At 41.3% G+C, this 27,391-nt stretch overlaps 1 protein-coding gene across 1 annotated transcript in view; it reads right to left on the bottom strand.

The window, feature by feature from the left end:
- Positions 1–335: 335 nt before the first annotated feature.
- The window catches only part of prx (periaxin), a 30,375-nt gene continuing 3,319 nt past the window's right edge, over positions 336–27,391 (bottom strand). Inside the window, exons 2-8 of the mRNA XM_048264262.1 lie at positions 21,606–21,661; positions 19,080–19,187; positions 18,098–18,226; positions 17,123–17,282; positions 16,687–16,880; positions 12,895–16,585; positions 336–8,464 (exon numbers count right to left, since the gene is read on the bottom strand). Of these exons, the coding sequence (XP_048120219.1) occupies positions 1,374–8,464; positions 12,895–16,585; positions 16,687–16,880; positions 17,123–17,282; positions 18,098–18,133 (11,172 nt within the window). The 5' untranslated portion in view covers positions 18,134–18,226; positions 19,080–19,187; positions 21,606–21,661 and the 3' untranslated portion in view covers positions 336–1,373. The remainder of the gene's footprint in view (positions 8,465–12,894; positions 16,586–16,686; positions 16,881–17,122; positions 17,283–18,097; positions 18,227–19,079; positions 19,188–21,605; positions 21,662–27,391) is intronic.

The raw sequence follows: 27,391 nt of genomic DNA, 5'->3' as shown, positions 1-27,391 counted from the left end.
ACCCTAAACTTTAGAGGGCGCTAGCGTGTCACTGTAGACTTCATCACATCACGCTGCCTGATAATGAAACACCAAGGCTGTAGTAAAAAAAAATGTAGTGTAGGATGTTTAGGCTACAGGCGAGTCATTACACACCTTTCCATGTAATGTAATGGGATGCGACATTTTGTTACAGACTTGCAAAGACACATATAGCACAAATTAACCACTGCACATAAACGTTTGCCCATCCTGGAATGCATGACTGGTGTGTCAGTATAGGCTGTAAGGCCAAACCAACATGTTTCATTCTCGCAGGAAAAATAGAGAAGCATAGCAATTACATGACGTCAATATCAGAGTCATTAGCAATATATTTTATTAATTTTCTTGTAAATTACAACTTTCGCTCAAATTCCATATGAACAATAATTTACCATATAACCTGAATTCAAAGAGGCATATAATAACTGTTTCAATTAAGTCATGCTACTCTGTCCAATTGCAGAAAGTGTTCTATACACATAAATAAGGTTAAATATGGATGACCTGATACAATATTATGTATTACTCATTCCCAACACAGGGGTAAAACCAGGTTAATAAATTCACCATAAAACAGAAATAATATTTCCTCATCTCTCCAATTAATTTAACAAAATTTAAAGCATTTGCTATGAGGACAGTTGAAACACAATTGTCGAAGGTGATCATTCCAATGAAAGAAATGTGCATGATTAAATAGACTTTTCCCAAATGACAAATCCTAACAGGATATTTTTACAATATGAAAATATGAACAATTTAAGATTTCTGCACATTGACTTTTTAGGCCTCATCTGTACAATGGGTTCATACAAATGTAACCAATCCTCTGAATTAAATGCATGTCAATTCAGATGCTGACATAGTTAAAGTTAGAATAATAAATAAAAGCAAAAAGTTATATTTCATATCATTAAGGCACCAAGGAAAGGCAGATGAGCACACAGCTTTTAAAATATCAAAAAATGTTAAATGAATTATCATGCTAAGAAGCCCTTGCAATCCACCCATTTATATATTTTTTTATCTACAAAAATATTATACTTGTGAATGTGTTTGATTGCTAACATTCCTTGCCACTAATGCAATCAGACACAGAACAAAATGCATTTCACATAAATTACATAATTTAATTTTGGGCTACTCTCTTGGAAAAAAAAAATGGGTGAATTATGTATGAATGGATGAATGTGTACAATGATATTTACTATATATTTTATATCTGATTTAAACAAAAAAAAAACATACAAATGACATTGATCAAAATAGAAAATAAACAATGACAACTGTACTAATACAAAACATATCAATAAAAAATACTGACAATTTCCCACATATCACCTTGTGCCTCAGAAATCCCGAGGTATTTGTGAACTACTGCCTTTTTCAATTGACGACTCCCCTGTAGGCTCTGCCAGTGTTTGTTTTGGTGACTTTGACCTTGAGGTCACCACTGTAACGGTTTCCTCCTTAGTTGTCGTGACGATGAGCTCCTCCTTTAGCCTACCCTGTGTAGTGAACTGCATTTGAGGCATGTGGAGGGGGAAACCACCCAAGGCTTCGCCACCAAAATGATGAGGCGAGGCCCTACTGTCATGTGACATCTCTCTGGTTGTGGTTGTTGTTGTGACGATGTACTCTTCCTTATGCTCACCCTGTGAGGCCATCTGTAGTCGCGGCATCTGAATGTGAAAGTCACCTGACGCCTCGTCGCTAGAGAGCAGAGGAGAGGATCTACTGCCACATGGGGATCCCTCAGGTGTCATCTGAAGCAGCCCAGCAGAGTGAGGACTTAAGGTTACTCTAGGGACTTCATACCAAGTCGACCCCTCTCTTTCGTACACTTGTTCTGTGCTGTATCCTGTGGATGATTCGTGTTGCCTTTGCAGAAATGAGACAAACCCCTGGGGAGAAGGAGACTCCGAGCTTTCTCTCTCTGCCAGCATTTCTGTCCTGGCTGTAGAGAACACCAAAGTGGACTCAGTCTCTACCTCTTCTTTCTCGATTTTCTTTTTGAAGCCTGGAAATGCAATTTTTCCTGATTTCGATTTTGCTCCCTTGCCTTCTTTGTCAGATTCTTTCATGACCAACTTTGTGCTCATCTCAAGGTGCTCCTCCTCGGACAAGTTTTTCGAATAAGGTGACGTGAACTCAAGTTTTGGCATCTTCAGCTTGACAAATTTTGAGCCATCTTTTTCACCATTTAGGCCTGCCACCTCCTCCCTCCCTGAGTCAGATGTTTTGGATGTCACGTCAAATGAGCCACTCTTTCCTGGAGACAGCACAACCTTGGGCATTTTCAGTTTGCCCGTTTTTGACTTCCCATCTACCTCCACCTCCTCTTCGCCACATTCTGCCCCTCCCCTACCCTTAGAGCCAGACTTTCCTAAACCAGCTTTCACTTTAATCTCGGGCATCTTATTTTGGTTCTCCTTGACATGTACCCCTTCTTCTTCACCTGATACATTAGAACTGTCAGCCTGAGGATTCACTAAAACAAAAACTGCTTTTGTCACTTTTGGCATTTTAGGACCCTCATAATCGATCTCTGGGTCTGGCACAGAAAAACCTTTGACATCTGCCAGTTTTCCACTGATATTGCCCCCCTCATATGAAGAAATGGAGGGTAAAGCCACACCAAACTTAGGAACTTTGACTTTGCCTCCCTTATCTCTGTCTGCCTCGGAATATCCAGATGAGGTTCCAATGTCAAAATCTATTTCTGGAATCTTTGGTGTTTTGATGTCATGGTCCGAGCCAATTGTCGCAATAGTTGGTTCAGTTGGGACAGATACAGTGACTTCTGGTGCAGAGTCTTTGCCCATTTTTGTCTTCTTAACTTTAAATCGTCCGCTTACTCCCTCATTGTCCTTCTCTGGTTTGACATCAATCTCTGAACTTGTGTTTTTCATTTTTGGCATACCAATTTTGAATTTTGTGCCTTTGACCTTTGGCCCTTTCACCTTGCCTTCAGACACAAGCGGATTTAGGTGTATATCAGGAAATTCAATTTTTTTACGATCCTTTTTTCCTTCGCCTTTCCGTAATCCAATGTTCAGCTCCAGATCACCTTTGGGAGCTTCTATATCAATTGTTGGTATCTTGATTTTCAACCCTTTATGCTCTCCATCCTTGCTGACATCAGCATCCACATTTCCACTTGGTTCGCCTTGTTTTTGCTTCCCCAAAATTACATCAAGATCAGCTCTGGGGAGAGTGGGTACTTCAACAGAGGGCATTGTGAATTTGCCCTCTCCCTCACCTCTGAGCTGGCAAGTTTCATTATCACCAGTTCTCACATGTGGTAAAGATACACTGATTTGGGGCATTTTGAGTTTCGGATCTGTGGTTGTGCCACCCTCACCTCGGATGTGTAATTCTGGTTTGCCACTGCCTTTAAGATTTGCTGATGGTAGTGAAACATCAACTGTTGGCATCTTGACATCTGCCATTTTACATTTTCCACCCTTTACCCCCAGTTCTACGTCTGGTATTTTAATATCGGCAGATTTTCCTTTTGGAAGTGAAACATCCACCTTTGGCATCTTTATGTCCGGCATCTTGACTTTCCCCCCCTCACCTTCAACCTCCAAATTTGCCTCAATCTGACCAGATTTCCCCTTTGGGAGAGACATATCAAGTGCTGGCATGGTGATATTTGGCATCTTGAATTTCCCTCCCTCTCCTTTTACCTCAACTTCTGGTGCATTAATGTTCCCTGTTTGTCCCTTTGGAAGTGATATGTCAACCACTGGCATCTTAACACTGGGCATCTTGAATTTCCCACCATCTCCTTTAACTTCAACCTCTGGTACATTAACATCCACAGATTTTCCTTTTGAGAGTGATATGTCAACTGTGGGCATCTGAATATGTGGCCATTTGAATTTTCCACCCTCTCCATCAAGTTCCAGTTCTGGTGTTTTGATGTCACCAGATTTTCCTTTTGGGAGAGATATGTCTATTGTTGGCATTTTGATGTTTGGAATCTTCATTTTTCCACCTTCTCCCTCTATATTCACATGCGTGCCAGAATCAGCTGATACATCATGCTTCAGTTTGGGCAGAGCAACATCCACATCAACTTTAGGGACCGATATGTCAATGGTGGGCATTTTGGGGATTTTCAACGCACCCTCATAGCCTCTAATATCAGCCTCAGACACATCTACCTCAGTTTTGGGGAGCAGAACTTCGTGTTCTGGTGTTTTTGTTGCTGGTAAGGATATCTCAAGTGATGGCATTTTAATGTCTGCCTCTTTTTCCTTCTTCCATCCTGGACCAGTGACGTTGATCTCCACATCCTTCTTAGATGTTCCAAAAAATGGCATTTTAATTTTATGCTTTTTGATTTTTCCTTTTGCTTTGATATCATGGTCTACCTCGGCTGATGGAGAACTACTCTCAGCCTCCAAATATGGCGTTGAACCATGTCCTTCCAACTCTATGCCTCCACTTTTGGATTTTCCACCAAACTTGGGAAGAGAAAACTTTGGCATTTTCAGGGTAACGTCAGGTACATCAAAACTGGCACCTGAGGATGGTCTGCCCCCTTCAGCTTTCAGGAGTTCAATGTCCTCTCTGTCATTGTCTTTAGACTTTGTAAGACCAAAGTCCAAGTCAACTTTGGGTGCAGATATATTAACTGTTGGTATTTTCACATTTGGAAGCTTGATGGTGCTACTTGTATTGCCTTCAGATGAGCCATCAACACCTAACTTAGCTTCTCCAGAGGGTAGTGCAATGTCCACACTTGGTACTTTACCAGTTCCTTTTTTAATTTCAGGCCCTTCTAAGGTAGCTGAACCTGAAGTAATGGATGTTTTTGGCAATGATATATCCAATGTGGGCATTTTAAACATTTCACCTTTCTTGTCTTCATCCAGATCTACGTCCCCTTTGGCCTTTCCTTTTGGAAGGGAAATATCTATAGATGGTATATTGAACTTGCCACCTTTGATATCTGTTCCTTCAACCTTGACTTCTCCCTCTGGCATTTTCATCTTAGGTAGACTAAAATCAATTGAAGGCATTTTGATTTTCTGTCCATGACCATCAATGTCAACATTTCCTTCAATGTTTCCTTTTGGAAGGGAAATATCAAATGTAGGCATTTTGAATTTTCCATCTTTCATCTTCCCATCCACATCAACATCCCCTGCTACACTCCCTTTGGGAAGTGATATATCAATTGTTGGCATGTGAAACTTCCCACCCTTGACTTCAGGAGATTCTACATCAATGTTACCTTCAGGAGATTTGAATTTGGGAAGGGAGACATCAAATATAGGCATCTTGATTGAGCCTCCTTTTCCTTCAGCTGCTAGATCAATATCTCCTTCAACATTTCCTTTTGGAAGTGAAATATCTATTGATGGCATCTTGAACTTTCCACCCTTGACATTAGGCCCTTCAATATCAATTTGACCTTCAGGACCTTTCAGTTTTGGTAGGGAAACATCAAATGTGGTCATCTTGAATTTGCCGCCTTTTGCTTTGGCATCCATATCAATATCTCCTTCAACACTACCTTTGGGAAGTGAGATATCTATTGATGGCATGTTGAGTTTTCCACCCTTAACATCAGGGCCTTCAATATCAATTTGACCCTCTGGACCTTTAAATTTTGGAAGGGAAACATCGAATGTGGGCATCTTGAATTTGCCTCCTTTTGCTTTGCCATCCACATCAACATCTCCTTCGACTTTCCCTTTTGGAAGTGAAATATCTATTGATGGCATATCAAACTTTCCTCCTTTGAGTTCAGGGACTTCTACGTCAAGTTTCCCTTCTGCAGATTTGAGTTTTGGAAGGGAGGCATCAAATGTGGGCATGTTGATCTTTCCACTTTGCACTTTTCCCTCCATGGCAGCATCTCTCTCAACACTGCCTTTAGGAAGTGAAATGTCAATTGTTGGCATGCTGATCTTCCCTCCCTCAAATTCTGGTCCTTCAATGTTTATGCCACTTCCAGGCCTTTTCATTTTCGGCAAGGAGATGCCAATTTTTGGCATTTTAAATTTGCCACCTTTTGCTTTTACATCCACATCTCCTTTCACATGTCCTTTTGGGAGTGAAATATCTATTGAGGGCATGCTAATTTTTCCACCCTTGATATCAGGGCCTTCAATATCAACTTTATTTTCTGGTGTTTTCGGTTTTGGTAGGGAAACATCAAAACTAGGCATCTTGAATTTGCCTCCTTTGCCTTCAGCATCTACATTCACCCCAACATCTCCTTGAACACTACCCTTTGGAATGGAAACATCAAATGTGGGCATCTTGAATTTCCCTCCTTTTCCTTTGGCATCCACATCAATATTTCCTTCAACATTTCCTTTGGGAAGTGAAATATCTATTGATGGCATGTTGAATTTTCCACCGTTGACATCAGGGCCTTCAATATCGATTTGACCCTCTGGACCTTTACATTTTGGAAAGGAGACATCAAATGTGGGCATCTTGAATTTGCCTCCTTTTGCTTTTGCATCCAAATCAATGTCTCCTTCGACATTTCCTTTAGGCAGTGACATGTCAATTGATGGCATGTTCAGTTTTCCACCTTTGACATCAGGGCCTTCAATATCAATTTCTGGACCTTTAAATTTTGGAAGGGAAACATCAAATGTGGGCATCTTGAATTTTCCTCCTTTTACTTTGGCGTCTACATCAACATCTCCATCAATTTTCCCTTTTGGAAGTGAAATATCTATGGATGGCATGTTGAATTGTCCACCCTTGATATCAGGGCCTTCAATATCGATTTGACCCTCTGGACCTTTAATTTTTGGTAGGGAAACATCAAATGTGGGCATTTTGAATTTCCCTCCCTTTCCTTTGGCATCCACATCAATATCTCCTTGAATATTTCCTTTGGGAAGTGCAATATCTATGGATGGCATGTTAAATTGTCCACCCTTAACATCAGGGCCTTCAATATCGATTTGACCTTCTGGACCTTTACATTTTGGAAGGGAAACATCGAATGTGGGCATCTTGAATTTGCCTCCTTTTGCTTTGCCATCCACATCAACATCTCCTTCGATCTTCCCTTTGGGAAGTGAAATATCTATTGATGGCATGTCGAATTTTCCACCCTTGACATCAGGGCCTTCAATATCGATTTCTTGACCTTTAAATGTTGGAATGGAAACATCAAATGTGGGCATCTTAAATTTCCCTCCTTTTCCTTTGGCATCCACATCAATATTTCCTTCAACATGTCCTTTGGGAAGTGAAATATCTATTGATGGCATGTTTAACTTTGGACCTTTGATTTCAGGGCCTTCCATGTCAATTCTTCCCTCAGGGGATTTAAAGTTTGGAAGGGAAACGTCAAATGTGGGCATCTTGAACTTTCCTCCTTTACCTTTGGCATTTATGTCTACATCAACAGCACCTTCAACATTTCCTTTGGGAAGTGAAATATCTATTGATGGCAGGTCGAATTTTCCACCCTTGACATCAGGCCCTTCAATATCGATTTCTGGACCTTTAAATTTTGGAAGGGAAACATCAAATGTGGGCATCTTGAATTTTCCTCCTTTTACTTTGGCGTCTACATCAACATCTCCATCAATTTTCCCTTTTGGAAGTGAAATATCTATGGATGGCATGTTGAATTGTCCACCCTTGATATCAGGGCCTTCAATATCGATTTGACCCTCTGGACCTTTAATTTTTGGTAGGGAAACATCAAATGTGGGCATCTTGAATTTTCCTCCTTTTGCTTTGGCATCCACATCAATATCTCCTTCAACATTTCCTTTTGGAAGTGAGATATCTATTGATGGCATGTTAAACTTTCCACCTTTGATTTCAGGGCCTTCTATGTCAAATTTACCTTCAGGGGATTTCAGTTTTGGAAGTGACACATCAAATGTTGGCATCTTGAATTTTCCTCCTTTTCCTTTGGCATCCACATCCACATCAACATTTCCTTCAACACTGCCTTTAGGAAGTGAAATGTCAATTGTTGGCATGCTGATCCTCGCTCCCTCAACCTCAGGTCCTTCAATATTAATGCCACTTCCAGGCCTTTTAATTTTCGGTAGTGAGATGTCAATGGTGGGCATTTTTAATTTTCCACCTTTAGCTTTACCATCAACATTGCCCTCAAGTCTCCCTTTAGGAAAAGATGCATCAATGGATGGCATATCAATCTTATCACCTTTACATTTTGGACCTTCAATGTCAAGTTCACCCTCTGGAGATTTCATTTTTGGATAAGAAACATCAAATGTGGGCATCTTGAATTTTCCTCCTTTTGCTTTGGCGTCTACATCAATATCTCCTTTAACATTTCCTTTTGGAAGTGAAATATCTATTGATGGCATGTTGAGTTTTCCACCCTTAACATCAGGGCCTTCAATATCAATTTGACCCTCTGGACCTTTAAATTTTGGAAGGGAAACATCGAATGTGGGCATCTTGAATTTGCCTCCTTTTGCTTTTGTTGAATTTTCCACCCTTGACATCAGGGCCTTCAATATCTATTTCTTGACCTTTTAAATGTTGGAATGGAAACATCAAATGTGGGCATCTTGAATTTTCCTCCTTTTTCCTTTTGCATCCACATCAATGTTTCCTTCAACATGTCCTTTGGGAAGTGAAATATCTATTGATGGCATGTTTAACTTTGGACCTTTGATTTCAGGGCCTTCCATGTCAATTCTTCCCTCAGGGGATTTTAAAGTTTGGAGGGAAACGCCAAATGTGGGCATCTTGAACTTTCCCTCCTTTTACCTTTGGCATTTATGTCTACATCAACAGCACCTTCAACATTTCCTTTGGGAAGTGAAATATCTATTGATGGCAGGTTGAATTTTCCACCCTGACATCAGGCCCTTCAATATCGATTTCTGACCTTTAAATTTTGGAAGGGAAACATCAAATGTGGGCATCTTGAATTTTCCTCCTTTTACTTTTATGCCTACATCAACATCTCCATCAATTTTCCCTTTTGGAAGTGAAATATCTATGGATGGCATGTTGAATTGTCCACCCTGATATCAGGGCCTTCAATATCGATTTGACCCTCTGGACCTTTAATTTTTGGTAGGGAAACATCAAATGTGGGCATCTTGAATTTTCCTCCTTTTGCTTTTGGCATCCACATCAATATCTCCTTCAACATTTCCTTTTGGAAGTGAGATATCTATTGATGGCATGTTAAACTTTCCACCTTTGATTTCAGGGCCTTCTATGTCAAATTTACCTTCAGGGGATTTCAGTTTTGGAAGTGACACATCAAATGTTGGCATCTTGAATTTTCCTCCTTTTCCTTTGGCATCCACATCCACATCAACATTTCCTTCAACACTGCCTTTAGGGAAGTGAAATGTCAATTGTTGGCATGCTGATCCTCGCCCCTCAACCTCAGGTCCTTCAATATTAATGCCACTTCCAGGCCTTTTAATTTTCGGTAGTGAGATGTCAATGGTGGGCATTTTTAATTTTAAGAAACATCAAATGTGGGCATCTTGAATTTTCCTCCTTTTGCTTTAATGTCTACATCAATATCTCCTTTAACATTTCCTTTTGGAAGTGAAATATCTATTGATGGCATGTTGAGTTTTCCACCCTTAACATCAGGGCCTTCAATATCAATTTGACCCTCTGGACCTTTAAATTTTGGAAGGGAAACATCGAATGTGGGCATCTTGAATTTGCCTCCTTTTGCTTTTGCATCCAAATCAATGTCTCCTTCGACATTTCCTTTTGGCAGTGAAATATCTATTGATGGCATGTTGAATGTTCCACCCTTGACATCAGGCCCTTCAATATCTATTTCTGGACCTTTAAATTTTGGAAGGGAAACATCAAATGTGGGCATCTTGAATTTTCCTCCTTTTGCTTTTGCATCCAAATCAATGTCTCCTTCGACATTTCCTTTTGGCAGTGAAATGTCAATTGATGGCATGTTCAGTTTTCCACCTTTGACATCAGGGCCTTCAATATCAATTTCTGGACCTTTAAATGTTGGAAGGGAAACATCAAATGTGGGCATTTTGAATTTGCCTCCTTTTGCTTTTGCATCCAAATCAATGTCTCCTTCAATCTTCCCTTTTGGAAGTGAAATATCTATTGATGGCATGTTGAAGTGTCCACTTTTGGCATCAGGACCTTCAATATCTATTTCTGGACCTTTAACTTTTGGAAGGGAAACATCAAATGTGGGCATCTTGAATTTCCCTCCTTTTGCTTTTGCATCCAAATCAATGTCTCCTTCAACATTTCGTTTTGGAAGTGAAATATCTAATGATGGCATATTGAATTTTCCACCCTTGACATCTGGGGCTTCAATATCAATTTGACCTTCGGGACCCTTCAGTTTTGGAAGGGAGACATCAAATGTGGGCATCTTAAATTTGCTTCCTTTTGTTTTGGCATCCACATCAATATCTCCTTGAACATTTCCTTTGGGAAGTGAAATATCTATTGATGGCATGTTGAATGTTCCACCCTTGACATCAGGGCCTTCAATATCGATTTGACCCTCTGGACCTTTAAATTTTGGAAGGGAAACATCAAATGTGGGCATCTTGAATTTTCCTCCTTTTGCTTTGGCGTCTACATCAATATCTCCTTTAACATTTCCTTTTGGAAGTGAGATATCTATTGATGGCATGTTGAGTTTTCCACCCTTAACATCAGGGCCTTCAATATCAATTTGACCCTCTGGACCTTTAAATTTTGGAAGGGAAACATCGAATGTGGGCATCTTGAATTTGCCTCCTTTTGCTTTGCCATCCACATCAACATCTCCTTCGATCTTCCCTTTTGGAAGTGAAATATCTATTGATGGCATGTTCAGTTTTCCACCTTTGACATCAGGGCCTTCAATATCAATTTCTGGACCTTTAAATGTTGGAAGGGAAACATCAAATGTGGGCATTTTGAATTTACCTCCTTTTGCTTTTGCATCCAAATCAATGTCTCCTTCGACATTTCCTTTTGGCAGTGAAATGTCAATTGATGGCATGTTGAATTTTCCACCCTTGACATCAGGGCCTTCAATATCGATTTGACCCTCTGGACCTTTAAATTTTGGAAGGGAGACATCAAATGTGGGCATCTTGAATTTGCCTCCTTTTGCTTTGCCATCCATATCAACATCTCCTTCAATCTTCCCTTTTGGAAGTGAAATATCTATTGATGGCATGTTGAAGTGTCCACTTTTGGCATCAGGACCTTCAATATCTATTTCTGGACCTTTAACTTTTGGAAGGGAAACATCAAATGTGGGCATCTTGAATTTCCCTCCTTTTGCTTTTGCATCCAAATCAATGTCTCCTTCAACATTTCGTTTTGGAAGTGAAATATCTAATGATGGCATATTGAATTTTCCACCCTTGACATCTGGGGCTTCAATATCAATTTGACCTTCGGGACCCTTCAGTTTTGGAAGGGAGACATCAAATGTGGGCATCTTAAATTTGCTTCCTTTTGTTTTGGCATCCACATCAATATCTCCTTGAACATTTCCTTTGGGAAGTGAAATATCTATTGATGGCATGTTGAATGTTCCACCCTTGACATCAGGGCCTTCAATATCGATTTGACCCTCTGGACCTTTAAATTTTGGAAGGGAAACATCAAATGTGGGCATCTTGAATTTTCCTCCTTTTGCTTTGGCGTCTACATCAATATCTCCTTTAACATTTCCTTTTGGAAGTGAGATATCTATTGATGGCATGTTGAGTTTTCCACCCTTAACATCAGGGCCTTCAATATCAATTTGACCCTCTGGACCTTTAAATTTTGGAAGGGAAACATCGAATGTGGGCATCTTGAATTTGCCTCCTTTTGCTTTGCCATCCACATCAACATCTCCTTCGATCTTCCCTTTTGGAAGTGAAATATCTATTGATGGCATGTTCAGTTTTCCACCTTTGACATCAGGGCCTTCAATATCAATTTCTGGACCTTTAAATGTTGGAAGGGAAACATCAAATGTGGGCATTTTGAATTTACCTCCTTTTGCTTTTGCATCCAAATCAATGTCTCCTTCGACATTTCCTTTTGGCAGTGAAATGTCAATTGATGGCATGTTGAATTTTCCACCCTTGACATCAGGGCCTTCAATATCGATTTGACCCTCTGGACCTTTAAATTTTGGAAGGGAGACATCAAATGTGGGCATCTTGAATTTGCCTCCTTTTGCTTTGCCATCCATATCAACATCTCCTTCAATCTTCCCTTTTGGAAGTGAAATATCTATTGATGGCATGTTGAAGTGTCCACTTTTGGCATCAGGACCTTCAATATCTATTTCTGGACCTTTAACTTTTGGAAGGGAAACATCAAATGTGGGCATCTTGAATTTCCCTCCTTTTGCTTTTGCATCCAAATCAATGTCTCCTTCAACATTTCGTTTTGGAAGTGAAATATCTAATGATGGCATATTGAATTTTCCACCCTTGACATCTGGGGCTTCAATATCAATTTGACCTTCGGGACCCTTCAGTTTTGGAAGGGAGACATCAAATGTGGGCATCTTAAATTTGCTTCCTTTTGTTTTGGCATCCACATCAATATCTCCTTGAACATTTCCTTTGGGAAGTGAAATATCTATTGATGGCATGTTGAATGTTCCACCCTTGACATCAGGGCCTTCAATATCGATTTGACCCTCTGGACCTTTAAATTTTGGAAGGGAAACATCAAATGTGGGCATCTTGAATTTTCCTCCTTTTGCTTTGGTGTCTACATCAATATCTCCTTTAACATTTCCTTTTGGAAGTGAGATATCTATTGATGGCATGTTGAGTTTTCCACCCTTAACATCAGGGCCTTCAATATCAATTTGACCCTCTGGACCTTTACATTTTGGAAGGGAAACATCGAATGTGGGTATCTTGAATTTGCCTCCTTTTGCTTTGCCATCCACATCAACATCTCCTTCGATCTTCCCTTTTGGAAGTGAAATATCTATTGATGGCATGTTCAGTTTTCCACCTTTGACATCAGGGCCTTCAATATCAATTTCTGGACCTTTAAATGTTGGAAGGGAAACATCAAATGTGGGCATTTTGAATTTACCTCCTTTTGCTTTTGCATCCAAATTAATGTCTCCTTCAACATTTCCTTTTGGAAGTGAAATATCTAATGATGGCATATTGAATTTTCCACCCTTGACATCTGGGGCTTCAATATCGATTTGACCCTCTGGACCTTCCAGTTTTGATAGGGAAACATCAAATGTGGGCACCTTGAATTTTCCTTCTGTTTTTTTGCCTTCCAGGTTAGCATCTCCCTCAATCTTTCCTTTAGGCAGGGAAATGTCAACATTTGGTAGATTGATAGTCCCTTCTTTAATTTCTGGCCTTTCAATATGTATTGCTTTGTTTGCTTTTTTCATTTTTGGTAGTGAGATACCTATTTTTGGCATCTTGAATTTTCCTCCTTTTGTCTTTGCACCAACTTCAAGACTTCCTTTTGGGAGAGATATGTCTACAGGTGGCATGTTAATTTTGCCACCTTTACCTTCAGGTACTTCAATATCAATTTCACTTTCTGGTGATTTCAGTTTTGGTAGTGAAACATCAAATGTGGGCATCTTCAATTTGCCATCTACATTTACATCTCCCTCAAGCTTTCCCTTTGGAAGTGAGATATCTATTGATGGCACTTTGAACTTTGTACCCATAACTTCAGGGCCTTCTATATCAACATTCCCTTCAGGAGATTTGAGTTTTGGAAGGGAAATGTCAAAATTCGGCCTTTTGATTTTTCCTCCTTTTCCTTCAGCATCCACGTCAACATCTGTTTTCACATAACCTTTGGGAAGTGTAATATCAAGTGATGGCATGTTAAACTTTCCACCCTTGAGTTCTGGGCGTTCAACATCAATTCCACCCTCTGGAGATTTCAGTGATGGAAGGGAAACATCAAATGTGGGCATCTTGAATTTGCCTCCTTTTCCTTTGGCATCCACATCTCCTTCAACATTTCCTTTTGGGAGAGAAATATCAATGGATGGCATATTAAACTTTCCACCTTTGATTTCAGGGCCATCTACATCAATTTTTCCTTCTGTAGATTTTACTTTTGGGAGAGAAACATCAAATGATGGCATATTAAATTTCCCCCCTTTTGCTTTGGCGTCCAAGTCCACATCTATTTCTCCTTCAACATTTCCTTTTGGAAGTGAAATATCTATTGATGGCATGTTAAATTTCCCACCTTTGAATTCAGGGCCTTCAATATCGATTTGTCCCTCTGGCGATTTCAGTTTTGGGAGGGAAACATCAAAAGTAGGCATCTTGAGTTTTCCACCCTTTACCTTGCCATCAATATCGCCCTCAGTACTCCCCTTTGGAATAGATATGTCTATAGTGGGCATGCTAATTTTGCCACCTTTCATTTCAGGCCCTTCAATGTCAAGTTCACCCTCTGGAGATTTTATTTTGGGAAGAGAAACATCAAAAGACGGCATCTTGAATTTGCCACTTTTGGCCTTGGCATCGACATCAATATCACCTCCAATATTTCCTTTGGGGAGTGAAATGTCAATTGATGGCATGTTAAACTTCCCACCCTTGAGTTCAGGTCCTTCAACTTCAATATCACCCCCTGTGGATTTCATTTTTGGAAGGGAAACATCAAATGTTGGCATCTTGAATTTTCCACTTTTTGCTTTGCCATCCACATCCAGATCAACATCCATGTCTGCACTGCCTTTTGGAAGTGAGATATCTATTGATGGCATGTGAAACTTCCCACCTTTGACTTCAGGGCCTTCGATATCAATTTGTCCTTCGGGAGATTTTAATTTAGGAAGGGACACATCAAATGTGGGCATTTTGAACTTCCCCCCTTTTGTTTTTCCCTCCATATCAACATCACCTTCAATACTCCCCTTTGGAAGAGATATGTCTATTGTTGGCAAGCTAATTTTGCTACTTTTCATTTCAGGTCCCTGAACTTCAATTCCACCTTCTGGAGATTTCATTTTCGGAAGAGAAACATCAAAGGAATTTAATTTGCCACCCTTTGCTTTGGCATCCAAATCAATGTCTCCTTCAAACTTTCCTTTCGGAAGTGAAATGTCAATTGATGGCATGTTCAATTTTCCACCCTTCATTTCAGGGCCTTCAATATCGATTTGACCTTCTGGACCCTTTAGTGTTGGAAGGGAAACATCAAATGTCGGCATCTTGAATTTGCCCCCTTTTGGTTTGGCATCCACATCAACAGCTCCTTCAATTTTTCCTTTTGGAAGTGAAATATTTATTGATGGCATGTTAAATTTTCCTCCTTTTACATTAGGGCCTTCCTCATCAGATGTGAAAGTAGGAAGTTTAGCATCTATTGCAGGCATTTTTATTTTTCCTCTAGCACTTGATTCAATGTCACAATTACCACCATCACCTTGAACTCTTCCTTTTGGGAGGGAAATATCTACTTGGGGCATCTTCGGAAGAGAAATATCCAAATCAGGGTTTACCTTTCCAGTACCCTCAGGTAGCTTTGGAATGGATATGTCCAGTTGCGGAGCTTTTATTTTAGCTCCTGACAAAAATGTTCCATCAATTTCATCGCCTTTTCTTTCACCTGAATTAACTGCCAATGACGGCAGGGATATATCTACATCAGGCATGTGTATTTTTGTACATTTGATATCAAGACCTTTCACATCTGATTTTTTACCTTGCAAATCCACAGATCTCTTAGTTGGTTGTGGGGCAGAGAAGTCAATAGTCGGCAGCTTTATGCCTGACAGTAGTGTCTTTGCTTCTCCATCGCGTCCTGTAACAGTTAGTTCTCCTTGAGCCTCAGCCTTTCCACTGGAAACCCCCAGGTCAACTTTTGGAGATGTTATGTCAACCGATGGCATTTTCACTTTCGTTTTGTCTGAACCCTTAATATCGGCTGCTCCGTCTATCTCATCAGAGTGACGAGACAGCCTGACCTTGGGCAGCTTTAGCTTTGGCATCCTCAGCTTGGCTCCAGAGCTCAAGTCTGACTCACTAGTGCCTGCTCCTCCCTTTCCAGATGGCAAACTGACAGACATCTCCACATCAGGTGGGCTAACCGCCATCCCTGCTGCCTCTGCAGACCCCGAGGATGCCTTGAATTTTCCCTTGGGGAGTTTAAATTCCAGAGTGTCCTGCGACGAAGAGAGCTCTACCTTGACTTTTTTGGTTTTAGGGATTGTTATACCATATCTCTCTCCCTTTCCCTTCGCCTTGTTCTTATCTCTGGTGACCTCTGCCTCCCCTAGCGGTGTTGTGACATCAGTACCAACATGCCCTCCCCCACTGGCCCCACCCTTGACTTTCATCCGGGGAAATCTTATCTTGCTCCTCTTCCTGCCCATGAACGTCGCCCCCTCGGCTCTCCCTGTTCCCTCCGCAGCGGCCTTGCCACCTTTCTTCAGCTTGAATTTGGGGAACACAAACTCCACATCGACAGGAGTCCCCTCCCGCCTCCCTGGAGATCCCTCCATTTCCTCATCGGTCTCAGCTCTGGCCTGTTTGTTCTCCTTCAGCCGTTTTAATCCAAAACGTCCTCCCCTTTTTTTCTTTGCCTTGAAGGGTTTGACGCTTTTGACACTCTGTAAAAAAAATAACATATACACAAATTTTCTAGTCAACCTCTTGTATTTATTGATGTCAGGTGAGCAATACAAAATTTAAAAAATGCACTTCAGTGTACCATTCTCTGCATTTTGGCTTTGGGTCCTTTGAGATCAACGCTGGCTGCACCTGGATGCACAGCGACTTCATTGTGAGGTATGGTCCGCTTCAGGAAGAAAGAGACTTTATAAGGTTCTGCACACTGCAAAATCTTCAGTGCATCTTCATATCTCACATTATCGAAGTAGACTCTAGCACTGAGCAGTTGATCACCTGCAGGAAGGAAGAGTTATTGAAAACTTATTTAAAATAGTGTGTATTTTTGAGGTTGATCATGTCTCTATCTTTTAATTCATTTCCTTTAATTTTGTTCCTTTTTATCATATCAACAAGAGAACAAAATGGAACTTTTTATCTTGTTAAATTTTTATCTTTTTTCACTTTGCCAATTATACCCATAATGATTTTGTCTTATTCCTGATACAGTTGATCAGACACACTAACATTGTATTTACCCTGCTGGAGGCTCAGATGTTTAGCTGCCGGAGAGTCTCTCAGGACTTCCTTGATGAAGATTCCCCTCTCTCCACCGCCTATCACACTGTATCCACTTGCTCCTGCTTCAGCTTCCGTTTCCATGACCACCTCGACCAGCTCAGAGATAGGCTCCTCCTCCTGTGTGTGTTCATAGACACATGACACATCAAATGCTGCTTTCCTAAGACTTATAGTAAGTTTAATGGACAGTAGTCATTAAGAATGTCTTACAGTATATTGTAATGTTCTATGTTAGCTAGAATATTATGTTGATATCAAATTGTGTTTCAGTTTGGACCCTTGGTAACATGTGAAATATTCAGCTGCATCTTAGAATTATGCTTAAAGGCACAGTCTGTGATTGTAATCATAATAGATTCAACAAACTGCTCCTTGTGGTCCTATAGAGCTGATAAAGATGCTGTTAAAATGACCAGTGAATGGTAACACAGGACCATTTTGCTGGTGATGGAGCCCCGGGGATAGCCTGGCTCCGCCCTCCTACATACTTCCTCTCAATTTTCATTTTCCTTCAGTACATCGTCTAGGATTTCGGTATATTCTCAGGTTTTCTCAGGCCAAATTTTACCTGTCCATTCAGCGAACAGAGGGGGTGGCTGAGAATGATGATGTTGAGGTCGTATGACATATGTCACAACCAAAGTTATGGCAGATCTAGAGTGGCTCTGGGCAGATCCAATAGTTTTAAATTTCAACAGAGTACACGCCTTCAAGGAAGTTAACGCTTGGCAATGGAAAGTGGCCAGACTCACTGTTCATTATGAAATGTACGAGAGTCTGGTAGGACCAGGCTACCCTGGGGAGTCGCGGACATTTTGTTTGTACGTAGCATGCACTCAATCTATGTTCTCAATTCAGTAGCACATATTCCTGTAACTGATGACCAGATATCCCTCAAACTGTCTGGGTGAGGATGATTTTGAATAGCCTACCTCTGTGGTACTTTTCTGTGGTGGTGGGCTGTCCATTTCTGTTTGGGTGGAGTGTGACGTCTCTCTTAGCTGGCTTCTTTTCAGACTCAACACCTGTTTCAGTTCTGCATGGAGTTTCTCTTTCTGGACCTGAAACTCAGGTGACAAAATGATGGTTAGCAGCTTCAAGGTGGGGTTTCTCTTCTCTGTATGTCCAGTAACCCAGTCTGACACTGTTAGCCTAGCTTAGCATATTCAACCGGAAGTGGGTGAGACCAGTTAGCCTACAGGTCTCTTTTAGCTATTGGATAGCTATAGGCTAACTGGTCTGAACTAATAGTTGGCATGTTACTTTAATGATCTTAAATTGTTCAGCTCTACATTTGGTATCATTAAAGGCGCTCTAAGCGATGCTGGGTAACGTCACTTCTGTTGACGTTCAAACAAAACAGAGAGTTTTGTTTACTCTGTAAACCCGCTACTCCCTCCCCCTCCCTTACGTGTAATTGAAACTCTCCTAAACGTGCATCTCGTTGGTGATTTGCTGGAACAGTGTGTTATGTTTTTATGGGCCAGGTTGGCCCAGGTTGTTTTTGTTGCCGTTTTTGGAGCCTGGGCTGTCCACAGAGATCACATTTTTTACAGTGTATTCAGGACACAGGCAGCTAGCGGATGGTGAGATGATGTTTGCTGTAAGTGACAAAAAATGTTTTAGCCTAAAAAACGTGTGACTTCGGACAGAGCACCTTTTAAAGAGAAAAAGCAAAAATGTAACTTAAAATTAGCTAAGGTAAAGTAATCTAGCTAATGTAATAGCATTAGCAAGATAGTTTTAGTTCATGCCCAAGACACTTTGCTTATTGCCAAACTTGTCTTGTTGCTTGTCAATGCAATTAGGGCCCCATATGTTTCTGAATATGAATGTACTGTATATTTGTATATGTCTGTCTGTGTGAGTGACTAGTGTTGTAGTGTGATGGTCATATGTGTGTCCGAGACTCACAACTCTCTCCGGGCTCTCCTGCTCCTCAGCAGAGAGGCTGTGGTGGGGGCTGATGTGTGCGACTGTCGGAGGCCTGTCGGAGGGGGGAGACCGCCTTTTGTCTTTTACCTGCGCAGACAGGTAGGGGATTGGTTTAGGTTTATGTTGCAACAATACATTATCATACAAGAAAGGTACAGATTTTGGTTTAGATGCATGGCATAGTACACTTACAAGCAGAGATGTAAGGGTTAGTTGTAAAAGTCAACATAATGGATTCTAGTGTAGCAGGCAGACCTTGTCTGCTTGCTTGCTTTTTCCTCCTGGCCTCTCCCTTGCCCTCTGCTAATGAGTGCTCAGACATTGTCCCTCGTCTGAGCACTGGGGTCTACCGACCGTCAGGTATGTTGCTGCCCTAATGTTGTAGACTAAACCATGTGCTTGGTGTAGCTAAACTCCATTTCTATCTGTAGCCCTGTAGATGGATGGATATGCTGTCCTCCATCTGTTGTCACTGGGAAAATTGGTATAGAGAAGAGTATGGGTATGTATAGCTTTAAAATAAATGTGGATGTTTTGGGAAATGGTATCAGGTTTGATGTATGTTTTGTTTGTCTTCCAGGTAGCACGGCCTTTCCATCCGTGTTGTCCTAAGCGTAGGTCGTGCTGCTGTCTTGTCTTGTCTTGCCCTAGTTTTGTTTTGTTACTGTTTAGCTTTGCTTGCACTTGGCCACTGCCTGCATTGTACTTGTACCCTTTTGTTTTACTTTACTTAATTATCTTAGTTATCCAGTTATCCAGTGTCTCTATTCCATAGAGTCTGGGGGCAACAACTTTTAACTGTTTGGTAATTTGACAGGCAGGGTTCTTGCTGGCGGGAGGCTAGTCAGTCACCTAGTGGTGGTGCAGTAAAGATGCACATTTTGGTGTGAACTATCAGAATGTTTGCTGTGGTCTGCGGTGTTACTATTTGATCTTTCTTGCTGTGCGTGTGCATGTGTGTGGGCTCTAGGGCACATTATCAGTAGTCTGCCTCCCCCAGGTAAGCTTGCTGTGTGTGTGCATGTGTGTGGGCTCTAGGGCACATTATCAGTAGTCTGCCTCCCCCAGGTAAGCCCTGTGTGTGTGTGTATGTGTGTGGGCTCTAGGGCACATTCTCAGTAGTCTGCCTCCCCCAGGTAAGCCCTGTGTGTGTGTGCATGTGTGTGGGCTCTAGGGCACATTATCAGTAGTCTGCCTCCCCCAGGTAAGCTTGCTGTGTGTGTGCATGTGTGTGGGCTCTAGGGCACATTATCAGTAGTCTGCCTCCCCCAGGTAAGCCCTGTGTGTGTGTGCATGTGTGTGGGCTCTAGGGCACATTCTCAGTAGTCTGCCTCCCCCAGGTAAGCCCTGTGTGTGTGTGCATGTGTGTGGGCTCTAGGGCACATTCTCAGTAGTCTGCCTCCCCCAGGTAAGCCCCTGCCTTGCTCATCCTGCTCCCCCAGGTAAGCCCCTGCCTTGCTCATTCCACTCCATCATACCTCCCCTATGGAACCTGTTAGTTGTGATCATTTTAAATAAACAAAAGTGCAACAAGAAAACATAATAAATATTTTTGTACTTTCCTAACCCAGACTAGTCTTCATGTCTTTTTGCAGTTATCCCCCCTTCCTTTTCCCTGACTTCAGTTAAATAAACTTGGTCATGTTTTCACTGGAATTCACGTCTCTGCCTCGTGTATACGAACCTGTGTGCAATGGTGCAATTATGTGTTCTCTTAACTCATTCCCTGGGTGCTAGGCCCAGGGTGGCGTAGCCTGGCTACAGTGATTGGCTCTTAGTGCCGTCCTGCAAAAACCTCGCCCTGCTACACTAGGATATGGAGTGATTTTTGTGCCACTAGAAACTGAATCTGAATAGTTTGTATTTGCATTTGAATGGCTGAATTTGAGCAATTGTATTGAAAAAAAAAAACATATTGGAATAGTATATTTGGAAACTGAATTCATAAGTTTGTAACTGAATCCCATAATCTTGAAACTGAATTTGAAATTGAATTAATTTGCTCTGATACATAAAGGATCCTTACTGAAAATCCCACTTTCTATGCACTTCTACCTTCAGTTCTCACAATTATTGTAAAGGATATTTAAATGATTGCTTAATATACATAAAACACATATAAAGGTCTATGGTTTTAAAATGATGAAGGGCAACTCAAAAAAATACAATAGGATGTTGTATGGACCATAAAAGAAAATATGAGAGTATAAGTATAATTTAAGGAATTGGAGGGATTGTCTGTTTTCAAGGAAACTAGAAAGTTCAGCTCCAAAACATACACAATGTAAGATGATACAGATACATGGTTTTGTGGAAGATTTTGTCTACTGCTCATCATTGTTTTCTGCCTTTGTAACTTAAGCAGGCTAAGTAGAAATTCAGGGACTTTCAGTGTGATCTTAACTAGGGAGTGTTATATCCTGCATAGAGCATCATGGACAACTTTGTTTTGACTGCTCTGATGACTGTCACTGGAAAGGTCAGGCTCGTCCAGGTGATACTTACAGCTGGTTCCCTGGTCTGTGAAAAAGCATGACTCTCTTCCAATTCTCTGTCAGAGTCTAAAAAAAAAGCACAGTTTTGCATATTCATTAGTCACTGGACGAGAGTGTAATTTATGAAGAAAATATATTCTTATCCCGGAAATTATAAAAGCAGTTGCAACAGTGCAAACCTGTTTATCACTGGTACATACAGTGCATCTAAACACCCCTGGAGAAAATGCTGAAGCTTAGACATACTCTGAATGGCAGTCCATAGCAGACTTAACAAAATATTTGTTTGTTTTTTTAAAACACCAGTACTTTGATCATGTCAGTGGGGTAGATTCCCTCACACCAGATGCCCTGCTGTGAAAATAATCAGACCTGTTTAATCAGATCCAAACCCCTCCTGTTCACACTTATTAAGGACCGTAAATGACTTATCCAGACGGCTCAAGTCTTAAATACCAGTGGGATCCTATTCAACCAGACACTTCTAGTTTCTCACCTAGACATCTGTTCCACCATGTCTGGATATACTGAGTAAACACAAGAGCAAGAGAGTAAACACAAAAAACAAAATATAGGAGGGCCTAATTAAATAATAAGAGGGTGAAATCTAGGTGGGGTCCATTTCTTGCACTGTGTAATGTGCGTAATGTTTGTTTAAATTGTGGTGAGTTTCTTAAGATGAGCTGGCAGCACGTGAAGATGAATTACGTAAATCCTCGTATCATTGACTGATACCAGCAGGGTTCTTGGGTGCACAGGAATGGCACTTTAAAAATTCTTTCCATGATAGGTTTCCCCTTTTGACACGTATGTGAATTTACTTAGTGGAGAGAGAGAGAGAGAGAGAGAGAGAGAGAGAGAGAGAGATGGCTGCCCGTTCGGGTCCAACGGAGTGTTTGTCTGGGTAGGGACGCACTTGCAGGAATTCAAGTGCCCCACCCTCCCGGTGATAGACGCTCAGGTTTCTATCAGGCATCAGGAGACTGTACAGTATTCCGTGTCAGCGCACCCCTCATTCCACTCCGAGTCACAAGAACACATTACTGGCATCAGCGGCTCACAAGTCCAAGCTCCTTACGCCTTTTAGTGGCCGACTGCATGAGAGAGTATTTCTAAGCGAGTGGGAAAGATGTTTGTGGACGGAGCACTGTTAAAGTCATCTAAAACATATGGAGATTAAACTTTTTTTTGCTTATGTGCTTGTTTGGTTTTTAGTGAAATCGCACATTAAGAGCTTATGATGCTTAGTATGGGATACTGTTTACACTGCAGTACCTGTTTATACTGTTCACATTGCACTTTTCTGCTTTTTTGCACTTCTGGTTAGACACTAACTGCATTTCATTGTCTCTGTACTCTGCACAATGACAAAGAAGTTGAAGCTAATCTTATCTAATTATTTTCAGGGATTGTGAGCAGGTTTCCTGTAAAACTAGTCCTAGGCTAAAAAAATGTTCAGTGAAGGTTTTCATCAAAGTTCCCTTTTCTGGGAGTAGGTTTAATCTTTGTACTTGAAACTGGCCTATAGACCCTTTCAAGAGAGTTCCATTATCAGCATCATAGTTGGCCCCACAAGGCTTCAGATTTAACATTCCATATGTTATCTTAATGCAGAGGAAGTAGATTGGGACCCAAATAGAACGTTCAAGCATTGTTTTTGTTTTTTTTGTTGAAAGGGTCCATAGTGCTTACGGGGCTTTATCATGAGCTCATTGCTGTTGGAAATCTACTGAGGTATTCTGAGTTTGTAAGTTATTTACTTGAGATAACTTCGGAGTTCATAGATATAACTTAACGAGACAACATAATGGAGTACATGACCCGGCTGTTTAGCTGATTAACCTTTTTAAATGCTACACACACTGTGCGGATTGATTTCGGTTCCTTTTGCATCAATATGGCCAAGAACCTACTTTGTAGCTCTACATTCATAGGCTTATCTACCGTTACACCTGACGTGCCAAGACTTGTTAACGAGCCTGCAGATTTATGCAGGCGAGGATTGCATGGCTAGGGTCATTCCAGTGCATTCTAACTCCCAGCACACTATTTGGTCCAAAAAACGGCACATGCCATAACAGCCCATTACACCAAACGCTCATCTCAAAGCATGTAAAGACAACAGCCATAGACCCAGCCCACATAGTTCAGTGTGTAACAGAACCGTTCCCTTCACCGCTTGTTTTTTGAGGGGCATACTCAGTGGAGAGTGATAGTCTCCAGGAGAGCTTTGAGTGGAGTAGTGTGTATGTGTGTGTGTGTGTGTGTGTGTGGGGTGGGGTGGGGGTGGGGGTGGGGGTCTAGAGAGGGCTGTGACGGCCAGAGCCCAGGCTCTTGCCTGAGTGAAGGGGACAGCTGCTCTGGGCGAGGGTGTTGGGATGCTCTGCCCAGAGGAGGGAGGTGGGCAGCGGGCGGCTGGGTCGGCGGGCTCCTCATAGCTGAACTGGGCGCTTTATATAGCATCCGGCCCTGACACACATCTGTACTGCTGCCGTGCACCGCTTTCTGTCTCACTTGAAAAGCAAGAAGCACCCACACGAGCATGTTAAGTACAAATCAGAATCATCTGTGGAAACAGATTGTGGTTGTGATCTGGAGCGAATCTGGCCACAAACTCAACCAGAACAATTTCCGAGTTAGCTACTACAAGCATACTCAAAAGTAATGAGTAATCAATAGCTCTCATATCACTCCGCTGTGGAGTTCCTGGTCAGCTGGTGAGTCCTGTCCATTCCAGAGTAGCCAACATCTAGATAGAGACCATGCTATGTTGTTAATGTGTGGTAAACAAAATGTACCCGCATGGGCAGTTGGATGTGGAAATAACTCTGGCCCATTTCCTAGTCGGCTTCTATCAGCGTACATGTCAGCTTAGAAGTGAACTGAATTGTGGCCTGATCTGGCTCCAGGCTGGTCCAAAACAGGGCCACACCAGCTCCTACGCTAAGTAATGTCTGGCAGGAGCAGATCAGCAATGTTGTAATATTGTAAGCCTACACTAAAGAATTTGTTTTTGCTAAACCTAATCTCAAATGGGGTAATCGATATGTAGACAGTAGTATAATCTCTTAAAATGCTCTCTGTTATGTCAAAGTGACTGTTATGTAATGTTTGACCAGTAACGTGTGTGTAATATAATACAGAGTGTTCCAGCACAAAGTTGCTTTGTGCTCTGTGGCATTCAGGGTAGACAGCTGCAGGTTACGGTCTGGTCTGTGAACTATGAACTATGACCTATCAAAGGAAAGATTCAGCATAAACAGAGATTGTGATATTTTTTGCAAAGGCTTACATAAGCATGTTGTCTTTGTCATAATATAGACTCTACAATTTAAGGCCCAGAAGTATGTCTGATTCCTGCAGTCACTCAAAGCTGAGGTCACACATTTGTTTATCTGGCCCAGACATCACCATAGCATAGAGTGTTTGCCAGAAATACGTTTTTGCTGTGTTGGAATAGATAACAAGAGCTGAGAAGAGAGAGAGAGAGAGAGGGAGAGGGAAAGGGAGTATGTGTGAGTGTGAGTGTGTGTGTGTGTGTGTGTGTGTGTGTGTGTGTGTGTGTGTGTGTGACAGAGAGAGAGGAGAGAGAGTAACCTTGGTGTTGGAGAGCACATTAGTGTGTTTGATTCCCTTGGGGAGGTCTCGCTGGCCTAAGAGGAACGAGGAATGTGTAGCTTCACTCTCTGGCTATTTTGGGCTGTGGGCTTTTTTCCAGCACTGAGTAAACTCCACAAGCCTGATGACAAAAAACAACCGAAAAGAAACCCACTTCATTCATATGAGCAAGCAAAGAGAACTTCCATTTTAAAAATGAACTAAATTATTCCTCGTGAACAGCAAAAACACTGTTATGAAATGCACCCTTCTTCATTCATATGAGCCTTACAAATCCATAAAAAGAGCACCTATTAATACCGTGCTACCAACTTAAACAATGCACTGCCAAAACGATGTATCCACAGTCATTGTCCTACCACTGCCTAGTGTCATCCATCTTAAACAATGAGAGCTCACAGCTCATGCCTCTTTGTGTGGTTCTACTACGAGTAGCAGATTTGTCTTGTGAGCTGATTCCTGAATTAACCATGCACAGTGGAGACCACAGAAGCAGCATTAACGGAAGCTTTAATGTTGGTGCTGATTCTATTCAGAAGACCAATGAGGGAAGGAAAGCACCTTTGGGGAAGTGGTAGTGCCTTGTTAAATGGGATGATTTGTGGTCCCAGTAGTGTTATCTACTCTCACTTTGTAAGAGAAACCATAGCATTAGTATCAATAGACTGGACATTCCTGTGCTCAACAGTGCAACACTCCATGCCAAAGCCGGAATGGGAATTAAGAAATTGGACTTCCACCAACTGGAGTTGCACCTCTAATGTTGTTGTTTGCTCTGATTACAATGTTTTTCTAATTCTAAATTAAAGTGATGGGGGTGTCAGTAGTCTAATTCTAATCATCCCCTATTGTTCATCCTTCCATATAGATGTTAAATTACAGGCATAAGATGCATTTGAGTGCTTTTTCCTATCCATAGTAAGAAATGTCATCAATATCCTCCTTACAATTACATAGGTGAAACTGCCAGTATAGGTAGGCCGCTTTAGCCAGTGTGTGTCAGTCTCACACGAGTGGTCTTAATGTGAGGCAGTTGTGATGTTAGCAACCTCGAACTTTGATGCTAAAAACAATGAAGAAGGCTGTCAAAGCAAATTCATTAGTCATGCAGATGGGAGCAGATGTTGCTGTTCCCGCACATCCTTCAATGATGTGCCTCTGAAATCAATAGATGGTCTGTTTTATGAACAAAAAATACTCAGGAAATGTAATGGTGGTACTTTACTCAGACTGAAAATATGCTGAACACTGCTTAGCAAAGGCAACAGGGACGGGGAAACTCAGTGGACATTTGAGTCGTCATTTTCCCATTCTTAATCAAGTTAAAAGATGACCTAGACTTAACAAGATGAACGACTCATGATTCTAAAACATTTTCCCACGGCTTCAGTGGAATATCATAGAGCCATAGCTTTAAGGATTGCGGATTGATTGATTGTGGATCCATACCACAATGACTTTCATCAGTGATGAAAATACTGTCAGCTGTATTGCAGCCAAACTCTTTCAGCGTGTTGCCAGAGGGCAAAATCATTTTATAGTCCACATCCTTGCTATACTGCCGTGCAGAGATTTAGAGGAGTTCTTTAAAACTGAATGCCTTCTCTGCCCAAAACAATCCCACAACAGCCCCTTTGTAAAGGTTAATACTAGCTGGTTGTCAATTCCCTGTTTATGTGCAGACAATGAGGGGAAAGACCTCCTCAGAATAGCTGGCATTCCCAGGAAAGAGGCCCAAGACCTAATAGCATCCATGGACCGACCTGTACAAGATGCTAGTGTGAACTTTAACACATGACCACACTGTTTGACATGTGGAAGGCTACACACGGAAGGTGTGACTACCACACTATTAAAATGAATGCGTTGTCCCTATCTGGACACAGAGATAAATGTTTAAAAAATGCAACATTTGTTTTAAGAGTGCATTAGCAAATAAGCTAACTGTAAAAAAAAACACCCAAAAGTTGGGCATATTACATTTAGTTTACAAGTTGTCAGAAACAACAGGACTATATCAGCATAAGTAAAGTCATTTAAACTTGCTTTGTAAAAACAATGTAGTGTCCTTTGGTCCAAGAGCAGAAACAAAAGAGATACGACTGAGACAAATATGACATAAAAAAGTCATGTTACCAGATCCCTTCCATCTGACAAGTCTCAGAGAAAGGTCCCGAA

This window comes from Alosa alosa, chromosome 15, assembly GCF_017589495.1.
Source record: "Alosa alosa isolate M-15738 ecotype Scorff River chromosome 15, AALO_Geno_1.1, whole genome shotgun sequence".
In the NCBI taxonomy this organism is placed as follows: Eukaryota; Metazoa; Chordata; class Actinopteri; order Clupeiformes; family Clupeidae; genus Alosa; species Alosa alosa.
The sequence above is the reverse complement of the archived record's forward strand: the minus strand, read 5'-3'. Positions and strand labels throughout refer to the sequence as shown.